The following is a 14,613-nucleotide window of genomic DNA, read 5'->3' as shown; positions in this document are numbered from 1 at the left end:
AACACTAAATGAAAGCATCTTTAACTGTAATTTAAACATTTATAACAAATAAATAATGTCATTTAACAAGAGTTTAAGTGTGAATGAAGTGAAATCAATTCATTGCCAAACAGCAATGCACTATAATTCAGTTCAAGAAAATAAGTTATAGGAATTCAGACATTTTGCAAAAACTGTTCTGAATACATTTTCCGTTTATTAAGATAATAAATAACAGTTGATCTCTTAAAAAAATAAAACAGATTGATTGCAACTTTGTAGAACTATACATTGTAATATCACAACATCCTGTGATATAATTTCAATGTTGCATTAACATGCATGCAATTGCATCAAAAAAATAAACAATATAAAAATATCTACATATATACAAACACCAAATCAATGTTATTTCCAAAGCAATCTATGGATCTTACAAGATGTGTTAACGACTTTAACAGGTAATACAAGTTCTTTTATAAACATTTGTTGGACTTTTACCTGTTCTATTGTTATGAACACATATATTGATTAAATGAGGCCTTCGAAAGCAGGACTTCCATAACAATACTCATTGCAAATTCATATCAAGGTGCATTCTGGATTCAATCAAACTTGGTGAGTGATTCACTGCTTGCTGCGGAATTGCAAACTCAAGAACATTCACATTTTGTCTAGTCCTCGCGAAGGTACGCCTCTGGAATATCTTCCAGGTCATTAATGTCAATGCTGGAAGCATATTCAGCCATTCTCTGGATTTCTTCTGCTTTAGTCTCAGCCAGTTTTTTCTCTGCTTCTTTTGAGATCTTTCTAATCTCCTCCACTTTGGACTGCGCCACCTGCAGGTTAGTCTTTGTTGCTGTGCATGCATGCTCCGCCCCTGTAAAAATATTAGGATTGAATCAATTCACAGACCAGATCAATCTCATATGTGCTTTTTTAATAGATTGCATAGTAGATTATAGGTTTAATAATTAAGGACAATTGATAAACATACCTGAATTGTAGGCTGCCTCTGCTGACAACTCACAGATGTGGATGGCATTGATCCAGTTTGACTCAAAGCGTTTGCATTCTTCCAATCTATCACTAACCTGACAAAAGGGAGAAACACTGTGAAAGCTCTGAAATGAGATATAACTGCTTCAGTATCAACAAGGTCTGTTAATCAGTCCTACTAATCATGTTGTTGCAAAAGGTAAATGAAACCAGACCTTGTTCTACAAAAAGTAAACAAACATGTAAAGGAACAGAATTTACCTCCACTCTCTGGCCAATGATCACCTGCCAAATGTTGTCCTCTTCAGCAGGGGTCAGTTTTCCTATTGAGGTAATGTATCGCTTCTGAAGGGCAATGAGTGTATGTAGTGCCTGAGAAAAGACATAACATAATATTTTAGATATCAATCACATTTGTGAAGTTTTACAGAGCGGACTACAGTTTTAAAATGGAGCGTTACCTTGGCATACTGTGTGAGGGCATCCACGAGAGCCAGCGTGGTCTGAGAGAGGTAGGTGTTGGCACTGTCTGTGACCAGACAAGATGCCCGACGAATCAGGGATTCATGCGAGAGGTTTTCAACCTGCTGGAGGTAAAGAGGATGCTTTTATTATACACTTGTCTTAATAATAGTATAGAACAGGATCGGGATCTCGTTCTATTTATTTTTATTTTTGAAAATGACTCTTATGAGCTGGTTCTTTTCAGTGAATCAGAAGTGTACCAATCAACAAGTGTTGTGCGAGTCCGAGACTAATGACTCTCATAAGTTGGTTCTTTTTAGTGAATCAACAACACATAAAATGAGTCGGAGCGGTTACTGAATAAACCTGACTCACATAACTGCAAATTTCAACACGTTTTGTTATAAAAAAAGAGGTATTCTTGAAGAAAAATGATTATGTAAATATATAATAAAGGATATAGACCAGTTATTGGACTAAAACATCCCTTTATACGCTTTTGGAAGATTTCAAATTTATTGTTTTGTTATGCTTAAATCAAACTAATTGCAAAGAGGCAGAATTCAATAAGAAAACCATTTCATTTCGCAAAAAAAAAAAAAAAAAAAAAAAAGAATCGCTAATGCGACCGTAAGCTTGAATTTTAGTGGTAAAAAATTATACCCCAAGGATTTATCAAAACAAGCTGACTATGTGAGCAGAAAAATACATAAATCTACTGGTATAAGGAGGGTTAGGCATCTTGTTACTACAGAGTGTCTTCTTACTGTTTACTATAGTTTAATTATGTGTATCTTTCATATTGCAATAAAGTTTGGGTGAGCACTTTTCCCATTACTCTTCAAAACATCTTGATCCTTTTGTTAGGATTGCAACCCGATCAAATGCATATACAGTACAGTCCAAAAGTTTGGAACCACTAAGATTTTTAATGTTTTTAAAAGAAGTTTCGTCTGCTCACCAAGGCTACATTTATTTAATTAAAAATACAGTAAAAAACAGTAACATTGTGAAATATTATTACAATTTAAAATAACTATGTACTATTTAAATATATTTGACAAAGTAATTTATTCCTGTGATGCAAAGCTGAATTTTCAGCATCATTACTCCAGTCTTCAGTGTCACATGATCCTTCAGAAATCATTCTAATATGCTGATTTGCTGCTCAATAAACATTTATGATTATTTTCAATGTTGAAAACAGTTGTGTACTTTTTTTTTCAGGATTCCTTGATGAATAGAAAGTTCAAAAGAACAGCATTTATCTGAAATACAAAGCTTCTGTAGCATTATACACTACCGTTCAAAAGTTTGGGGTCAGTAAGAATTTTTATTTTTATTTTTTTTTTAAAGAAATTAAAGAAATGAATACTTTTATTCAGCAAGGATGCATTAAATCAATCAAAAGTGGCAGTAAAGACATTTATAATGTTACAAAAGATTAGATTTCAGATAAACACTGTTCTTTTGAACTTTCTATTAATCAAATAATCCTGAAAAAAAATATTGTACACAAATATTTTGTACAATTGTACACATTAAATGTTTCTTGAGCAGCAAATCAGCATATTAGAATGATTTCTGAAGGATCATGTGACACTGAAGACTGGAGTAATGATGCTGAAAATTCAGCTTTGCATCACAGGAATAAATTACTTTGTGAAATATATTCAAATAGAAAACAGTTATTTTAAATTGTAATAATATTTCACAATATTACTGTTTTTTACTGTATTTTTAATTAAATAAATGTAGCCTTGGTGAGCAGACGAAACTTCTTTTAAAAACATTAAAAATCTTAGTGGTTCCAAACTTTTGGACTGTACTGTACTTCATCTGTTTCTCTATTTCAGAAACTTCAGGTTCTTACCGTTTATGATATGAATATTTCTCAAATTTGTGTCTTTATTTATAAGATATATTCAGGTGAAGGTAACATTCCAGAGCAATTTGAGATTGTAAATTCACAGGTTCACTGTCACTTAACTCAGATTTTCATCTTCCTAAAATTCTCACTTGTAGAGGTTAATACTCTATACAATTTAGGGGTATTAAACTATGGAATGGTTTATCCCATCTAGCAGAAAAAATTTTCTTCTTTATTATGTAACATAAAGAATCATTTTAATGGTGCTTTTTTGTTTACTGATGTTTCATGTATTTTATGCACCTTATATGGTTTGTTTTTGGAGTATATTATTACTATTTTATATACATGCTGTAATTAACTTGTTGCAGTTATATACATTTATATATTTTTTTTTCTTTCTTTAATTTCACATTTTTTTAATTTTTAATTTTTTTTAGGTGGAGGCTTTAAATAAGCCCTTTGGGTTTTCTGCCTCTCCCTACAGAGTATATGGATTGTACTTTTGTTTTTATTGTATTTATTTTATATTTGTGCAACTAAAACTACCCAATAAGCTTGTTGTCAGGCTCTCAGCTCTCCATACGTGCGTTTAACAAGTTAGTCTATTCCTCAATGTCTTTAGCGTAAATGCAGACTTTAAACGTGTGGTTACCTGTGTGAAGGGAACCGCACAGAGGCTGCTGCCGACACTGAACGCGACTGCATTGGATCTGGTGACCTCCGGCAGGCGCAGGAGACGCTGATGAACGGGGCTGCTGCACAACACATTGACCTTGTCCCTTTGATATAAAAAAACAAATTAGACTGAGCATAGAGCTTAATTAAAAATAACATCCGCATATCTACCACAACTTTAAAATTGCAAAAAAATGCACGCAATCTTACTTGAGAAGTTGAACGCACGCGGCGCTCCGTCTCAGCACTGCCATGTTTCTCCGGGCAACCAGGAAGTCGGTCCGGCCTTTTAGAAGACTCCCACTAGCACACAAACCACAGTTTCTAAAAGCCTGCATATTGCCTTAGAATCTTTTACTAATAATAAATAGATTTAGATGTATCTTTTAAGCCTTAAAGTAAAGCTCTCCGATGTTTAAAGTGGACAACACTGCCCAACAGTATTTATATACTGCTAAAGGACTCTGCCCTGCATGCGGTGTATTGATCCGTTTATTCGGACCTTTAATCTTGATTTTACTGGTTTAAGTTCAAGGAAAGATAGGGTTTGACGCACATTTACACACTGTGTCAGCACAAATACTGTGGTAAACACTAGTGAACTCTTAGTGGTGGGGCTGCAGTATTATATGGTGACCCACAGCACTTGCAATCACAAAACATTGTGTGAGAACATAACAGGCACAGGCCATTAATGAGCATGGCCTGCACGTCTCAAAGGGGTGTGGCAAAAAAACAACTCCACATGATAAGAAAAAAAGCTTAGTAGGCAAAAATATATCTGTGAAGGCAACATGACATAGCTATACTGTGTGTCTTTGGGTTACATTCATAGATAACTGATGAAAGCTCTTGAAAGACCAATTCAATCGACCTCAACCAATAACTTATCTTTCAGCTTTGAAAAGTCAGAGTGAATTGGTCTGAACAGTTGTTGAATCAAGTTGTTCAAATAGCAAGCTGTGAGACAACTAATCAGGACTATCCTTGTTGTCATGACTATATGGAAACTTTATCAGTAAGAAAGGAACCCTAAACAATGTATTGGGAAAAGTGTTGGGATACCTGACATCAATGTGGACTTTAATGACGTCGCATTCTAAATACATAAACATTAATATGGAGTTGGTCCTCTGCTTTCCACTCTTCTGGGAAGGCTTTCCACAAGATTTTGGAGTGTTTCTCATGGATTTTTTGTGTTTGGACATTTATGCAATTTTAGTTATAAGTTTCATTTATCATTTTATTTCCATAAGGCCAGTGTTGTTGCTGCACTATTAAAACATTTGTAGCATATAGAAAGTTCAGTTTGTCCATATGGTAAATGTTTAATGGTGAAAAAATCTATCCCACAAAACCATTTGGCTTCAAAATACTCAAAAAAGACCCTTAAAAAGTGATGAAACCTCTCATGAGAGTTCAGAAAGTACTTATCTTATGCCGTGGTACAAGAAAGTACACATAAACAAAGAGTTCATAGAGCTCAGGGTCCAAAACTCAGGAATACACAGAAATCACAATAAAGGCTTTTTGTCAGGATTGCATCATGTCACAGTGGCATGCAAAGGCAACAAAACACATAGCAAACATTTTGGCATTATAACTTATTTGCATGATGTTGTTGTGTTAATTTAGCTAATTTGCTAATAGTTTATCTTCATTACCCATTTAGGGTATTTGTTTGAGATGCTAAAACCACTCAGGTTTATACATAAGGGCTGTTTCTTTGTAATGTAACAATCTTATCTGATGATATCAATGAACATGAAATAGTGTGTAAAATATTTTGAGAGTAATATGTGTTTATATTAAAGGAGATATGAGCATCACACAGCATTACATAAACTGGTTTGATAGTCTGCTCATGTTATGTATTTGCATTATTGCATATGATCATATTTATTTTTCATTATTTCAATGGGGTGTGATATGTGACACTTGTGGTAACTGCTGATATTAATATTTTCCTAAGAGGCCTCAGAAAGAAAGTGTGCTGCATCCAGGGTGGCATAACATTACAGACATTACACATGAAACACATTTAGAAAACAAAACAACTAATCTAAATTTGTTGAGTTTGAGTCAATGTTTATTTGTGCACATTGCTGTATGTCAATGCAAAAGACTACCTAAAACACTTGCTATACGTGCTATGTGTTTTCCTTATTTGTAGACTGTATTTATACAGAAACAATTGACTTTCGTTTAATACATTGTGACATGTATATAATGTACAGAAAATAATGCTCAATCGGACCAACAGAGGTCGCTATTAAACAACATACTGCGTCTGAGAGGCACCTTCCAAAGACCTTACAGGTCAGACAAATGCACCCTCTGGATGATTTTACATGGAATATTATATCCACTCTAATGCATTTTTTAAAATCAAAACTGGAATGTTCTAAAGAATATGTGATATGATACAAATAACTTTATGACATGCATTTAGGCATGTTAAAATCACATGGACACTTTAAACGTTTAAAAAAACATGTAGTAAGACTTTACTAAAAGATAATCATGATTGTTTAGTTGTGTCAGATGAGATGGTGTTGTTTTTGCATCTGATATAGTAAGCCATAGCTGCAAAGAATTTCTCATCTCTGAACCCATAGACGAGAGGACTTATTGCTCTAGAAGTGATACTAAATGCCAGGAAATTTATAAATCGGACAGTCAGATATGATTGAATATCATACTCCATAACTACATTCTCAATGTAAGGGCACATCACCTCGGCAGTACATAAAAACAGCTGAAGGATGTGGAGGGAAATGGTGCGCTGCCCTTTTGATGCTGACTTCTTATTGTCACCAGATGCTGCGCGTGCAGCAAGGTATATCATTACATAACAAAAGACTTCAATGATCAAAATAGCCACAAGCCCCACAATATACAACAGACCCCTAGCAAAATGACGAATCTTATCCGGAATCATAATCTCATAGTGGCAGTGTGTGAGCTGAGACATGTATTCACGAGAGGCAGTGCTGATGAGAATGAACATGTCAACGAAGGGGTTTATGGAGCTCAGGATCCAAATCATTAAAATCACCATCATAGCTCTTCTAGAGGTGGAGATCGCATGATGTCGGAGAGGCATGCAAATGGCCACATAGCGCTCCACGCACATGGCTATAATAGTCAGTGGTGCACATGCTGTGATAGCTTCCATCAACATGCATATGGGGATACAGAAATGCAGAGGTAATAAAACAAAGTTGTATGATAAGAGCACCACAAAATCTGTCAGACAAAGAAATATAAGGTCTACCAAGAGAGAGTGACCAAACAATATATAGCGTGTCTCTGTTCTGAAAGTCTCTTTCTTGGAGAATATTAAGAGCATGAGGAAGATGAGGTAGATGAAGGGCCACACAAAGATCTGGGTCAGCGCCAGTGAAATGTTCCTCCGGACGGGGTCGACTTGGATCAGTTGCATCTGCTCATCACCACTGGCATTCTGACTGGCCATTGTGCACACATCTGGGAGACAATTACAGACAACAAAAACACATTCTCTATGAGATGACCGTGACTAATCCTTGAGAAATAAATAATCATTTATAATATACGCCATCAATAAACTTCAAATACTTATGTAGCAAATAATAAAAAACATATGACTTCAGTTTACATACTTTCATTCTGGTATTTATGCAGATACAAATAAAGTGGGGAAAAAATATGTTTGTGTGATTGTTTACCCAATTATAGTTGTATGGAGATTGCAATCTCAATATTTATAATATGCATTATCAGTTAGCTTCAAATATTTATATAGCCATAAAAAAAGTATATCATTTTAGTTTACATACAGTAAATGAAGGTCATGAAATCAGTTGAAAATATTACCTTGCTGTATTACTTACTGACAGTAAGACTCTATTCTTGAGCCGTGGTCATCAAATGTAATAAATGCACTGTGAACAAACATTTATATAGAGTTTGACAGAATAAAGCTCCTGTGGATCTGCTAAGCTGATGACATCTAGAGCTAAATTTAGATTTGCTTGCCATTCGGCTAGATTCTATTCTTCAATGGCATCAGTTTCTTTTCCATAAAGCTACACCTTCTCTCCTTTTCTGCTTTTCATTCTCTACCACTCAGGTAATACGGTATACCACATGCATTCTAACTACACATAATTGTAAAATTTTTAACTGTTACATGCACATATTTGCAACCTTAAAAACAGAACAGTTAATATGTTGCTCCTATTGCTAACATCATAAAGACAAGAATTATATTGTTAAATATCCCATGTTGTGTTGTGAACATTAAAGGGTAAGTTCACCCAAAAATGAAAATAATGTCATTTATTACTCACCCTCAATATTCCCCACACCAAAAATATTCTCGTCGCTTTATAATATTAATATTGAACCACTGAACTCACATGAACTGATTTAAATATGTTTTTAGTACCTTTATGGATCTTGAGAGAGGAAATGTCATTGCTGGCTATGCAGGCCTCACGTACCCATCTTATTTCAACAAAAATATATTAATTTGCATTACGAAGATTAACGAAGGTCTTACAGGTGTGGAATGGCATGAGCGTAAGTAATAATTGACAGAATTTTCATTTTTGGGTGAACTAACCCTTTAAGTTTGTCTCTCAGTTTCCTTTGTCTTATGCCCCAGCTTCATTGGCCACGCAGCCACAGAGGCCATCCCTGTGTTCCCTGTCTCTGCTCCTCATGGCCTCCTGACCCCCTGTGGTCTTCTGCTCTGTTGTAGTACACAGCAAAATCCACAGTGTTAAATTAACACCTCTCAGTATACATATGTGTTCACACTACAGGGTGTTAAAAGTAACACTGACGCAGTGTTAAAGTTAATGAGATAATTAAGTGATCAATTAAGTGATGATTGACCATTAGTGGTGACACCTGATCTTAGTAAGCATAATCACTGAAGGAAAGTGAAAAAATACGTTAATCAATGTTTTATGGAATGTTTTATTTCAAGTCACCGTGATGGAGTTCAGTGTTTTCTTTAGTTGGGCTCTTGACCCTTTACCTTTTAATATTAGTTTTTCTCTGGTTGATTCAACTTTTATAAAGCACATTTGCTGTGGCAAGAGAAAATGTGATCTGGTCACAATATGTTTTGATAACATCATCATGCAACACAAAGCAGTAGCTGCTCCATGCACTGGCATGTTTAACACTCACTCTGCATGCGAACCGTTCCAAGCAGGCCAGTAACAGCTAAACAAACCATGCCTGGGCACAGAAAAAAGTATTCACACTTGCCAAATGCGCTCAAGCATGCTTAGTGTGAGTATAACCTCAAAAATACATTTTCCACAAAATCTTCTGCGTTTAAACACACACAGATATCAAGAATCGGCATATGATTCTCAAGAACGGTGACGATAAATAAATACAAAATACTGACAAACAGATCAACTCTGAACATCACAAAACAAGCTACTGTCACAACAAAATAACAGAAAAACAAAAGCAAACAGGAACAATCAATGAATATTACAGGACAATTCAGCTGCATAATTTATTCATGCTGCAATGCATGATGGGAGCCATGGATGAGTTTTGATTGGTGGCTCCCATCATGCATTACAGCATAAAGCACTTTGTTTGATTGTCAACTTTGTTGAGATTCATATGCTGATTCTTGATGTCAGTGTGTGTTTCTAAAAAACTTCAGAATGTAAAAGCACTGCTGGATCTCAAACTATAACATCAGAGACTAATTAATTCAGCAGATTAATAAAGCATCAAAATTACCAGTTATGTTGGATGTGACCAGTGAATTAAGCCATTATGTCAAGTTGATCACCAACTTATGCTTATGATGCTTTTGGAAAACACAGCCCAGATCATAGTTTCTCTGGCCATAACAAATGTGCTCTACAAACACAAAGTTGAAGCAGCCAGAAGAAAAATAACATTAAAAAGTAAAGGGTCAAGAGCCCAACTAAAGAAAACACTGATCACCATCATGGTGACTTGAAACAAAACTTTCATTAAAACATTCACATCTAAACATCTGTTAATTAATGAAGGGGAAAAACACGAACAAAGGGGTTATTAGAGTTTAGGGTCCAAGAATCACAAATAAGACTGTTTGGAAGTAAAGGCTTCATGTTGGCATGAAAAGGACACATAAGGCAACATGGTTTTTTTCTTCTTTTTTTGTTTTTTTGTTTGTTGTTGCTTGTATTAATCTGCAATCATGTTGCCAATTTATTATTATTATTTAATACCTTATTATTTAAAATGTTCTATTCATTTCTCATCTATATGTTATAATACATTTGTGAGATAATGAAAGCACTTTGTTATCTTAAAATGGTATGTAAAAGAGTAATGTTTGCCTTTATAGAAGGTGCAGTGAATATTATTTTATCTCATAGACTGTGTTTCATTATATGTTGGACAACCACAATGCTGCTCTTTACTATGTATTTAAATAATGGAATTTATTTTTCAAACAAATGAACGCATTGTGGAAAAAAAATCACCTATTAATATTTTCCCTTAGATATATAAAATAGGAAGTTCTACAAACTTCCACAAAAATGTGGAAGAGTTTTGAGTATCACACTCACTGTAGCCTTTGCATGTTTGTTTAGTAAATGTTATTCACACAGATGTATTACATATGAAAGACCTTAGGAGTATTCAGAAAGAGAAATAGGATCAAATGCAAATGCTAGATACACATTTAGCTTAAAAAGAGATGAATTCACTAGTATTGTTGTATGATTATTGTTCTTTTCTAACATGTGAAATGTTTTAACAGAATTCAGATGCCAAAATGAATAATAATAATAAGAATAATCACATTGTACACTGATCTCAAATAGTCTGCCGTTACATATAAATAATTCAATACAAGATTTAATCTGTTTGTTCAGCAAATTTGTATCTAATGCAAATGTAAAATGTAACTGTTAATAATTAAAATGACATAATTATGTTCAAATAAATTACTAAAACTTAAAAAAATGTACATAACATATTTGAAAGTGTAACAGGTAATGGCAACATTGTAGTCGATTATGTGAAACACTAAATAAAAAATTTTGTAAGTTGATTTTCAAGAAATTATTCTAACAGTCACGTTTACTTAAGTCAACAGATTACACCCTTAAACAATACACTACATTTCCCAAGACAAATCTTGCTGTTGGCCAGACAATTTAAAACTCTAGCTCTTCACTATTAAAATATATAAACTAGAATGGGATGTTTAGGTAGTTGGTCAACCAAAACTGAGTTTTGATGCATTACAAATTTTACTTCATGACATTTCAAAAGGAATTTAGGCAAGATCAAAATCCTTTAAAAAAGATTATCATGTTAGTTTATCAGTGTCAGATGAGATCACATTGTTTTTGCACCTAATATAGTAAGCCATAGCTGCATAGAATTTCTCATCTCTGAACCCATAGACGAGAGGACTTACTGCTCTAGAAGTGATACTAAATGCCAGGAAATTTATAAATCGGACAGTCAGATATGAATGAATATCATACTGCATAACTACAGCCTCAATGTAAGGGCACATCACCTCGGCAGTACATAAAAACAGCTGAAGGATGTGGAGGGAAATGGTGCGCTGCCCTTTTGATGCGGACTTCTTGTCACCAGATGCTGCGCGTGCAGCAAGGTATATCATTACATAACAAAAGACCTCAATGATCAAAATAGCCACAAGCCCCACAATATACAACAGACCCCTGGCAAAATGACGGATCTTATCCGGAATCATAATCTCATAGTGGCAGTGTGTGAGCTGAGACATGTATTCACGAGAGGCAGTGCTGATGAGAATGAACATGTCAACAAAGGGGTTTATGGAGCTCAGGATCCAAATCATTAAAATCACCATCATAGCTCTTCTAGAGGTGGAGATCGCATGATGTCGGAGAGGCATGCAAATGGCCACATAGCGCTCCACGCACATGGCACCGATGGTTAATGGTGCACTTACTGCAACTGCTTCCGTTAACATGCATATGGGGATACAGAAATGCAGAGGTAATAAAACAAGGTTGTATGATAAGAGCACCACAAAATCTGTCAGACAAAGAAATATTAGGTCTACCAAGAGAGAGTGACCAAACAATATATAGCGTGTCTCTGTTCTGAAAGTCTCTTTCTTGGAGAATATTAAGAGCATGAGGAAGATGAGGTAGATGAAGGGCCACACAAAGATCTGGGTCAGCGCCAGTGAAATGTTCCTTCGGACGGGGTCGACTTGGATCAGTTGCATCTGCTCATCACCACTGGCATTCTGACTGGCCATTGTGCACACATCTGGGAGACAATTACAGACAACAAAAGCACATTTACAATAATACACACAATATGTGAGAAATAACTCATCAATAATACTTTAGAATAAACAATGAATATGTACATTCATAATAAGCTCCATGTTGACTTGAAAAACAAAGACTGAACAAGTATTCAGTTTACAACACAGAAAAACATGAAATCAATGTTACATAACCTTGTTGTACCATTTACTGAAAGTATTCTTGACTTTGTCCTTGAGCCCTGGTCATCAGGCGTAACTGTACCTGCATACTGTCAACAAACATTTATATAGGGTTTGACAGTGAAACTCTAAAAGATGACATCTTCTTAGTTGATGACATCTAGAGCTAAATTTAGATTTGTTTGTGTGTTGGGGATAGACATGGAGCACTGAGACACAATCACGCTTAAAATATTAAAAACTGTACAGTAAGATCAAAAACAATAATTAAATTCTGTCATTAATTACTCACCCTCATGCCGTTGCTACTGACCTTCATTCATCTTCAGAACACAAATTAAGATATTTTTGATCAAATCCGATGGTTCAGTGAGGCCTCACTGTAAAAAGCAATACATTATATCTAAAATTTTGGCAACAGATTACAAGCAATATCATTAATTAAATTCAACAAATAGATTAAATTGATTTGGAATGAATCAAATTCATTCCTTAAATGTCAACCATTTAAAACGAGTAAAATTTAAACAAAAATATCTGGATAACAGACAGCATTGAAGACACCTGATGATAACAAGCAGAATCACTGAAGGAAAGAGAAACACAAGAATTAACAGAGGTTTAGATGTTGATGCTGATTTTATTGAAAATGTTTGGTCGCCATTATGGTTATCAGTGTTTCATTTAGTTGGGCAGTTTGACTATTTGCTTTTCATGTCAATTTGTGGTTTTTCTGGTGCACATTTTACACATTTTAAATGGTTGACTTTTAAGGAATTCATTTGATTAATTCTAACTCAATTCTTATATGTTGAATTTAATTAATAGAAATGCTTGTATTGTATTTTATTGAGTCAATAGAGCGTATTACTTTTTACAGTGAGCAATAACGCTCCCCTTTTCAATGCCCAGAATGCTACTAAAACATATTTAAAACAGTTCACTCTATAAATAATGTCTAAAGATTTTGTGGCTGCGATAAGGTCCAGTTGTGGTTTATTTCTTTGCTCTTGGCTGACATGTGGCATTGTTATGGCTAGCTTGTGGCTCAGATCATCATTCCACATGTACCATGTGAGCTGGATCTGGGTCGACACAAAGTTGCTATCTGGGAACATTACCAAAATAAAAAACATATACAAAAGATCTGGAATATTATATTATATTATATTATATTATATTATATTATATTATATTATATATATTATATTATATTATATTATACATTGCCAAAAGTTTTGGGACGCCTGCCTTTACGTGCACATGCACTTTAATGACATCCAATTCTTAATCCGTAGGGTTTAATATGGAGTTGACCCACCCTTTGCAGCTATAACACCCTCAACTCTTCTGGGAAAGCTTTCCTCAAATTTTAGGAGTGTGTTTATGAGAATTTTTGACCATTATTCTAGAAGCACATTTGTGAGGTCAGGTAGTGATGTTGGACAAGAAGGCCTGGCTCACAGTCTCCGCTCTAATTCATCCCAAAGGTGTTCTATCGGGTTGAGGTCAGGACTCTGTGTAGGCCAGTCAAGTTCCTCCACACCAAACTCACTCATCCATGTCTTTATGGACCTTGCTTTGTGCACTGGTGCGCAGTCATGTTGGAACAGGAAGGGTACCACGCTTGAATTCACTGAGCTCCTGAGATCAACCCATTCTTTCACAAATGTTTGTAGAAGCAGTCTGCATTCCTAAGTGCTTGATTTTATACACCTGTGGCCATGAAAGTGATTGGAACACCTGAATTCAATGATTTGGAGGGGTGTCCCAATACTTTTGGCAATATAGTGTATCATTCCATGCATCTTTTTATGCGTTGCTAGTTTAACTTTGTAAAGATAATAAATATTTGAAATTTAACAGTCTATCAAATCTTTAGACAAAATGGTAACACTTTATTTCAGTGGTCCACTTTAGACATTTTACTATCTATAAGTAACTTATAAGTAAGTATATAAGATACTTATAAGTAAGTATCTATACGTCTCATTAGAGTATTACTAGACTGTTAGGTTAATGTTAGGTGTTAGGGTTTAGGTTAGTAAAATAAGTTGACGTAGTAGTTGCAAAGTTAGTCAGTAAATGTCTGTTGGGGGAGCATCAAAATAAAGTGTTAGTAGTTATTAAGCAGACAGTC

General features: G+C 34.8%; 3 protein-coding genes across 7 annotated transcripts; all 3 read right to left on the bottom strand.

Moving 5' to 3' along the window:
- Nucleotides 1–174: 174 nt before the first annotated feature.
- Nucleotides 175–4,693, bottom strand: diabloa (diablo, IAP-binding mitochondrial protein a). 2 transcript variants are annotated; one of them, XM_048161099.1, is made up of 6 exons: nucleotides 4,202–4,693; nucleotides 3,969–4,095; nucleotides 1,440–1,565; nucleotides 1,240–1,350; nucleotides 977–1,073; nucleotides 175–859 (listed from the first exon to the last, which is right to left on the bottom strand). In XM_048161099.1, the coding sequence occupies exons 1-6, from the start codon at nucleotides 4,327–4,329 to the stop codon at nucleotides 654–656; spliced, it is 795 nt and encodes a 264-aa protein (XP_048017056.1). In that variant the 5' UTR covers nucleotides 4,330–4,693; the 3' UTR covers nucleotides 175–653. The 2 variants fall into 2 exon arrangements, with proteins under 2 accessions (XP_048017056.1, XP_048017057.1); XM_048161100.1 differs by having other exon boundaries at nucleotides 1,440–1,562.
- A 1,788-nt stretch (nucleotides 4,694–6,481) lies between these two features.
- On the bottom strand, nucleotides 6,482–7,948 carry LOC125248933 (odorant receptor 131-2-like). 2 transcript variants are annotated; one of them, XM_048161097.1, is made up of 2 exons: nucleotides 7,867–7,948; nucleotides 6,482–7,480 (listed from the first exon to the last, which is right to left on the bottom strand). In XM_048161097.1, exon 2 carries the CDS (start codon nucleotides 7,467–7,469, stop codon nucleotides 6,513–6,515), a length of 957 nt encoding a protein of 318 aa, XP_048017054.1. In that variant the 5' UTR covers nucleotides 7,470–7,480; nucleotides 7,867–7,948; the 3' UTR covers nucleotides 6,482–6,512. The 2 variants fall into 2 exon arrangements, with proteins under 2 accessions (XP_048017054.1, XP_048017055.1); XM_048161098.1 differs by having other exon boundaries at nucleotides 7,850–7,914.
- Nucleotides 7,949–9,626: 1,678 nt separating this feature from the next.
- On the bottom strand, nucleotides 9,627–12,544 carry LOC125248931 (odorant receptor 131-2-like). 3 transcript variants are annotated; one of them, XM_048161094.1, is made up of 2 exons: nucleotides 12,486–12,544; nucleotides 9,627–12,289 (listed from the first exon to the last, which is right to left on the bottom strand). In XM_048161094.1, exons 1-2 carry the CDS (start codon nucleotides 12,496–12,498, stop codon nucleotides 11,325–11,327), a joined length of 978 nt encoding a protein of 325 aa, XP_048017051.1. In that variant the 5' UTR covers nucleotides 12,499–12,544; the 3' UTR covers nucleotides 9,627–11,324. The 3 variants fall into 3 exon arrangements, with proteins under 3 accessions (XP_048017051.1, XP_048017052.1, XP_048017053.1); XM_048161095.1 differs by having other exon boundaries at nucleotides 12,496–12,537; XM_048161096.1 differs by having other exon boundaries at nucleotides 12,393–12,533.
- Nucleotides 12,545–14,613: the final 2,069 nt, after the last annotated feature.

This window comes from Megalobrama amblycephala, linkage group LG16 (genome assembly GCF_018812025.1).
Source record: "Megalobrama amblycephala isolate DHTTF-2021 linkage group LG16, ASM1881202v1, whole genome shotgun sequence".
Taxonomy (NCBI): domain Eukaryota; kingdom Metazoa; phylum Chordata; class Actinopteri; order Cypriniformes; family Xenocyprididae; genus Megalobrama; species Megalobrama amblycephala.
The sequence above is the reverse complement of the archived record's forward strand: the minus strand, read 5'-3'. Positions and strand labels throughout refer to the sequence as shown.

Excerpts from the sequence above, each read along its gene's own strand:
- diabloa (XM_048161099.1), bottom strand. The coding sequence starts at position 4,329 with ATGCAGGCTTTTAGAAACTGTGGTTTGTGTGCTAGTGGGAGTCTTCTA. Across the intron at positions 1,566-3,968 it reads GTGCGGTTCCCTTCACACAG|CAGGTTGAAAACCTCTCGCA; the intron begins GTAACCACACGT and ends CTTTACCTCCAG. Across the intron at positions 1,351-1,439 it reads CCCTCACACAGTATGCCAAG|GCACTACATACACTCATTGC; the intron begins GTAACGCTCCAT and ends GTCTTTTCTCAG.
- LOC125248933 (XM_048161097.1), bottom strand. The coding sequence starts at position 7,469 with ATGGCCAGTCAGAATGCCAGTGGTGATGAGCAGATGCAACTGATCCAA.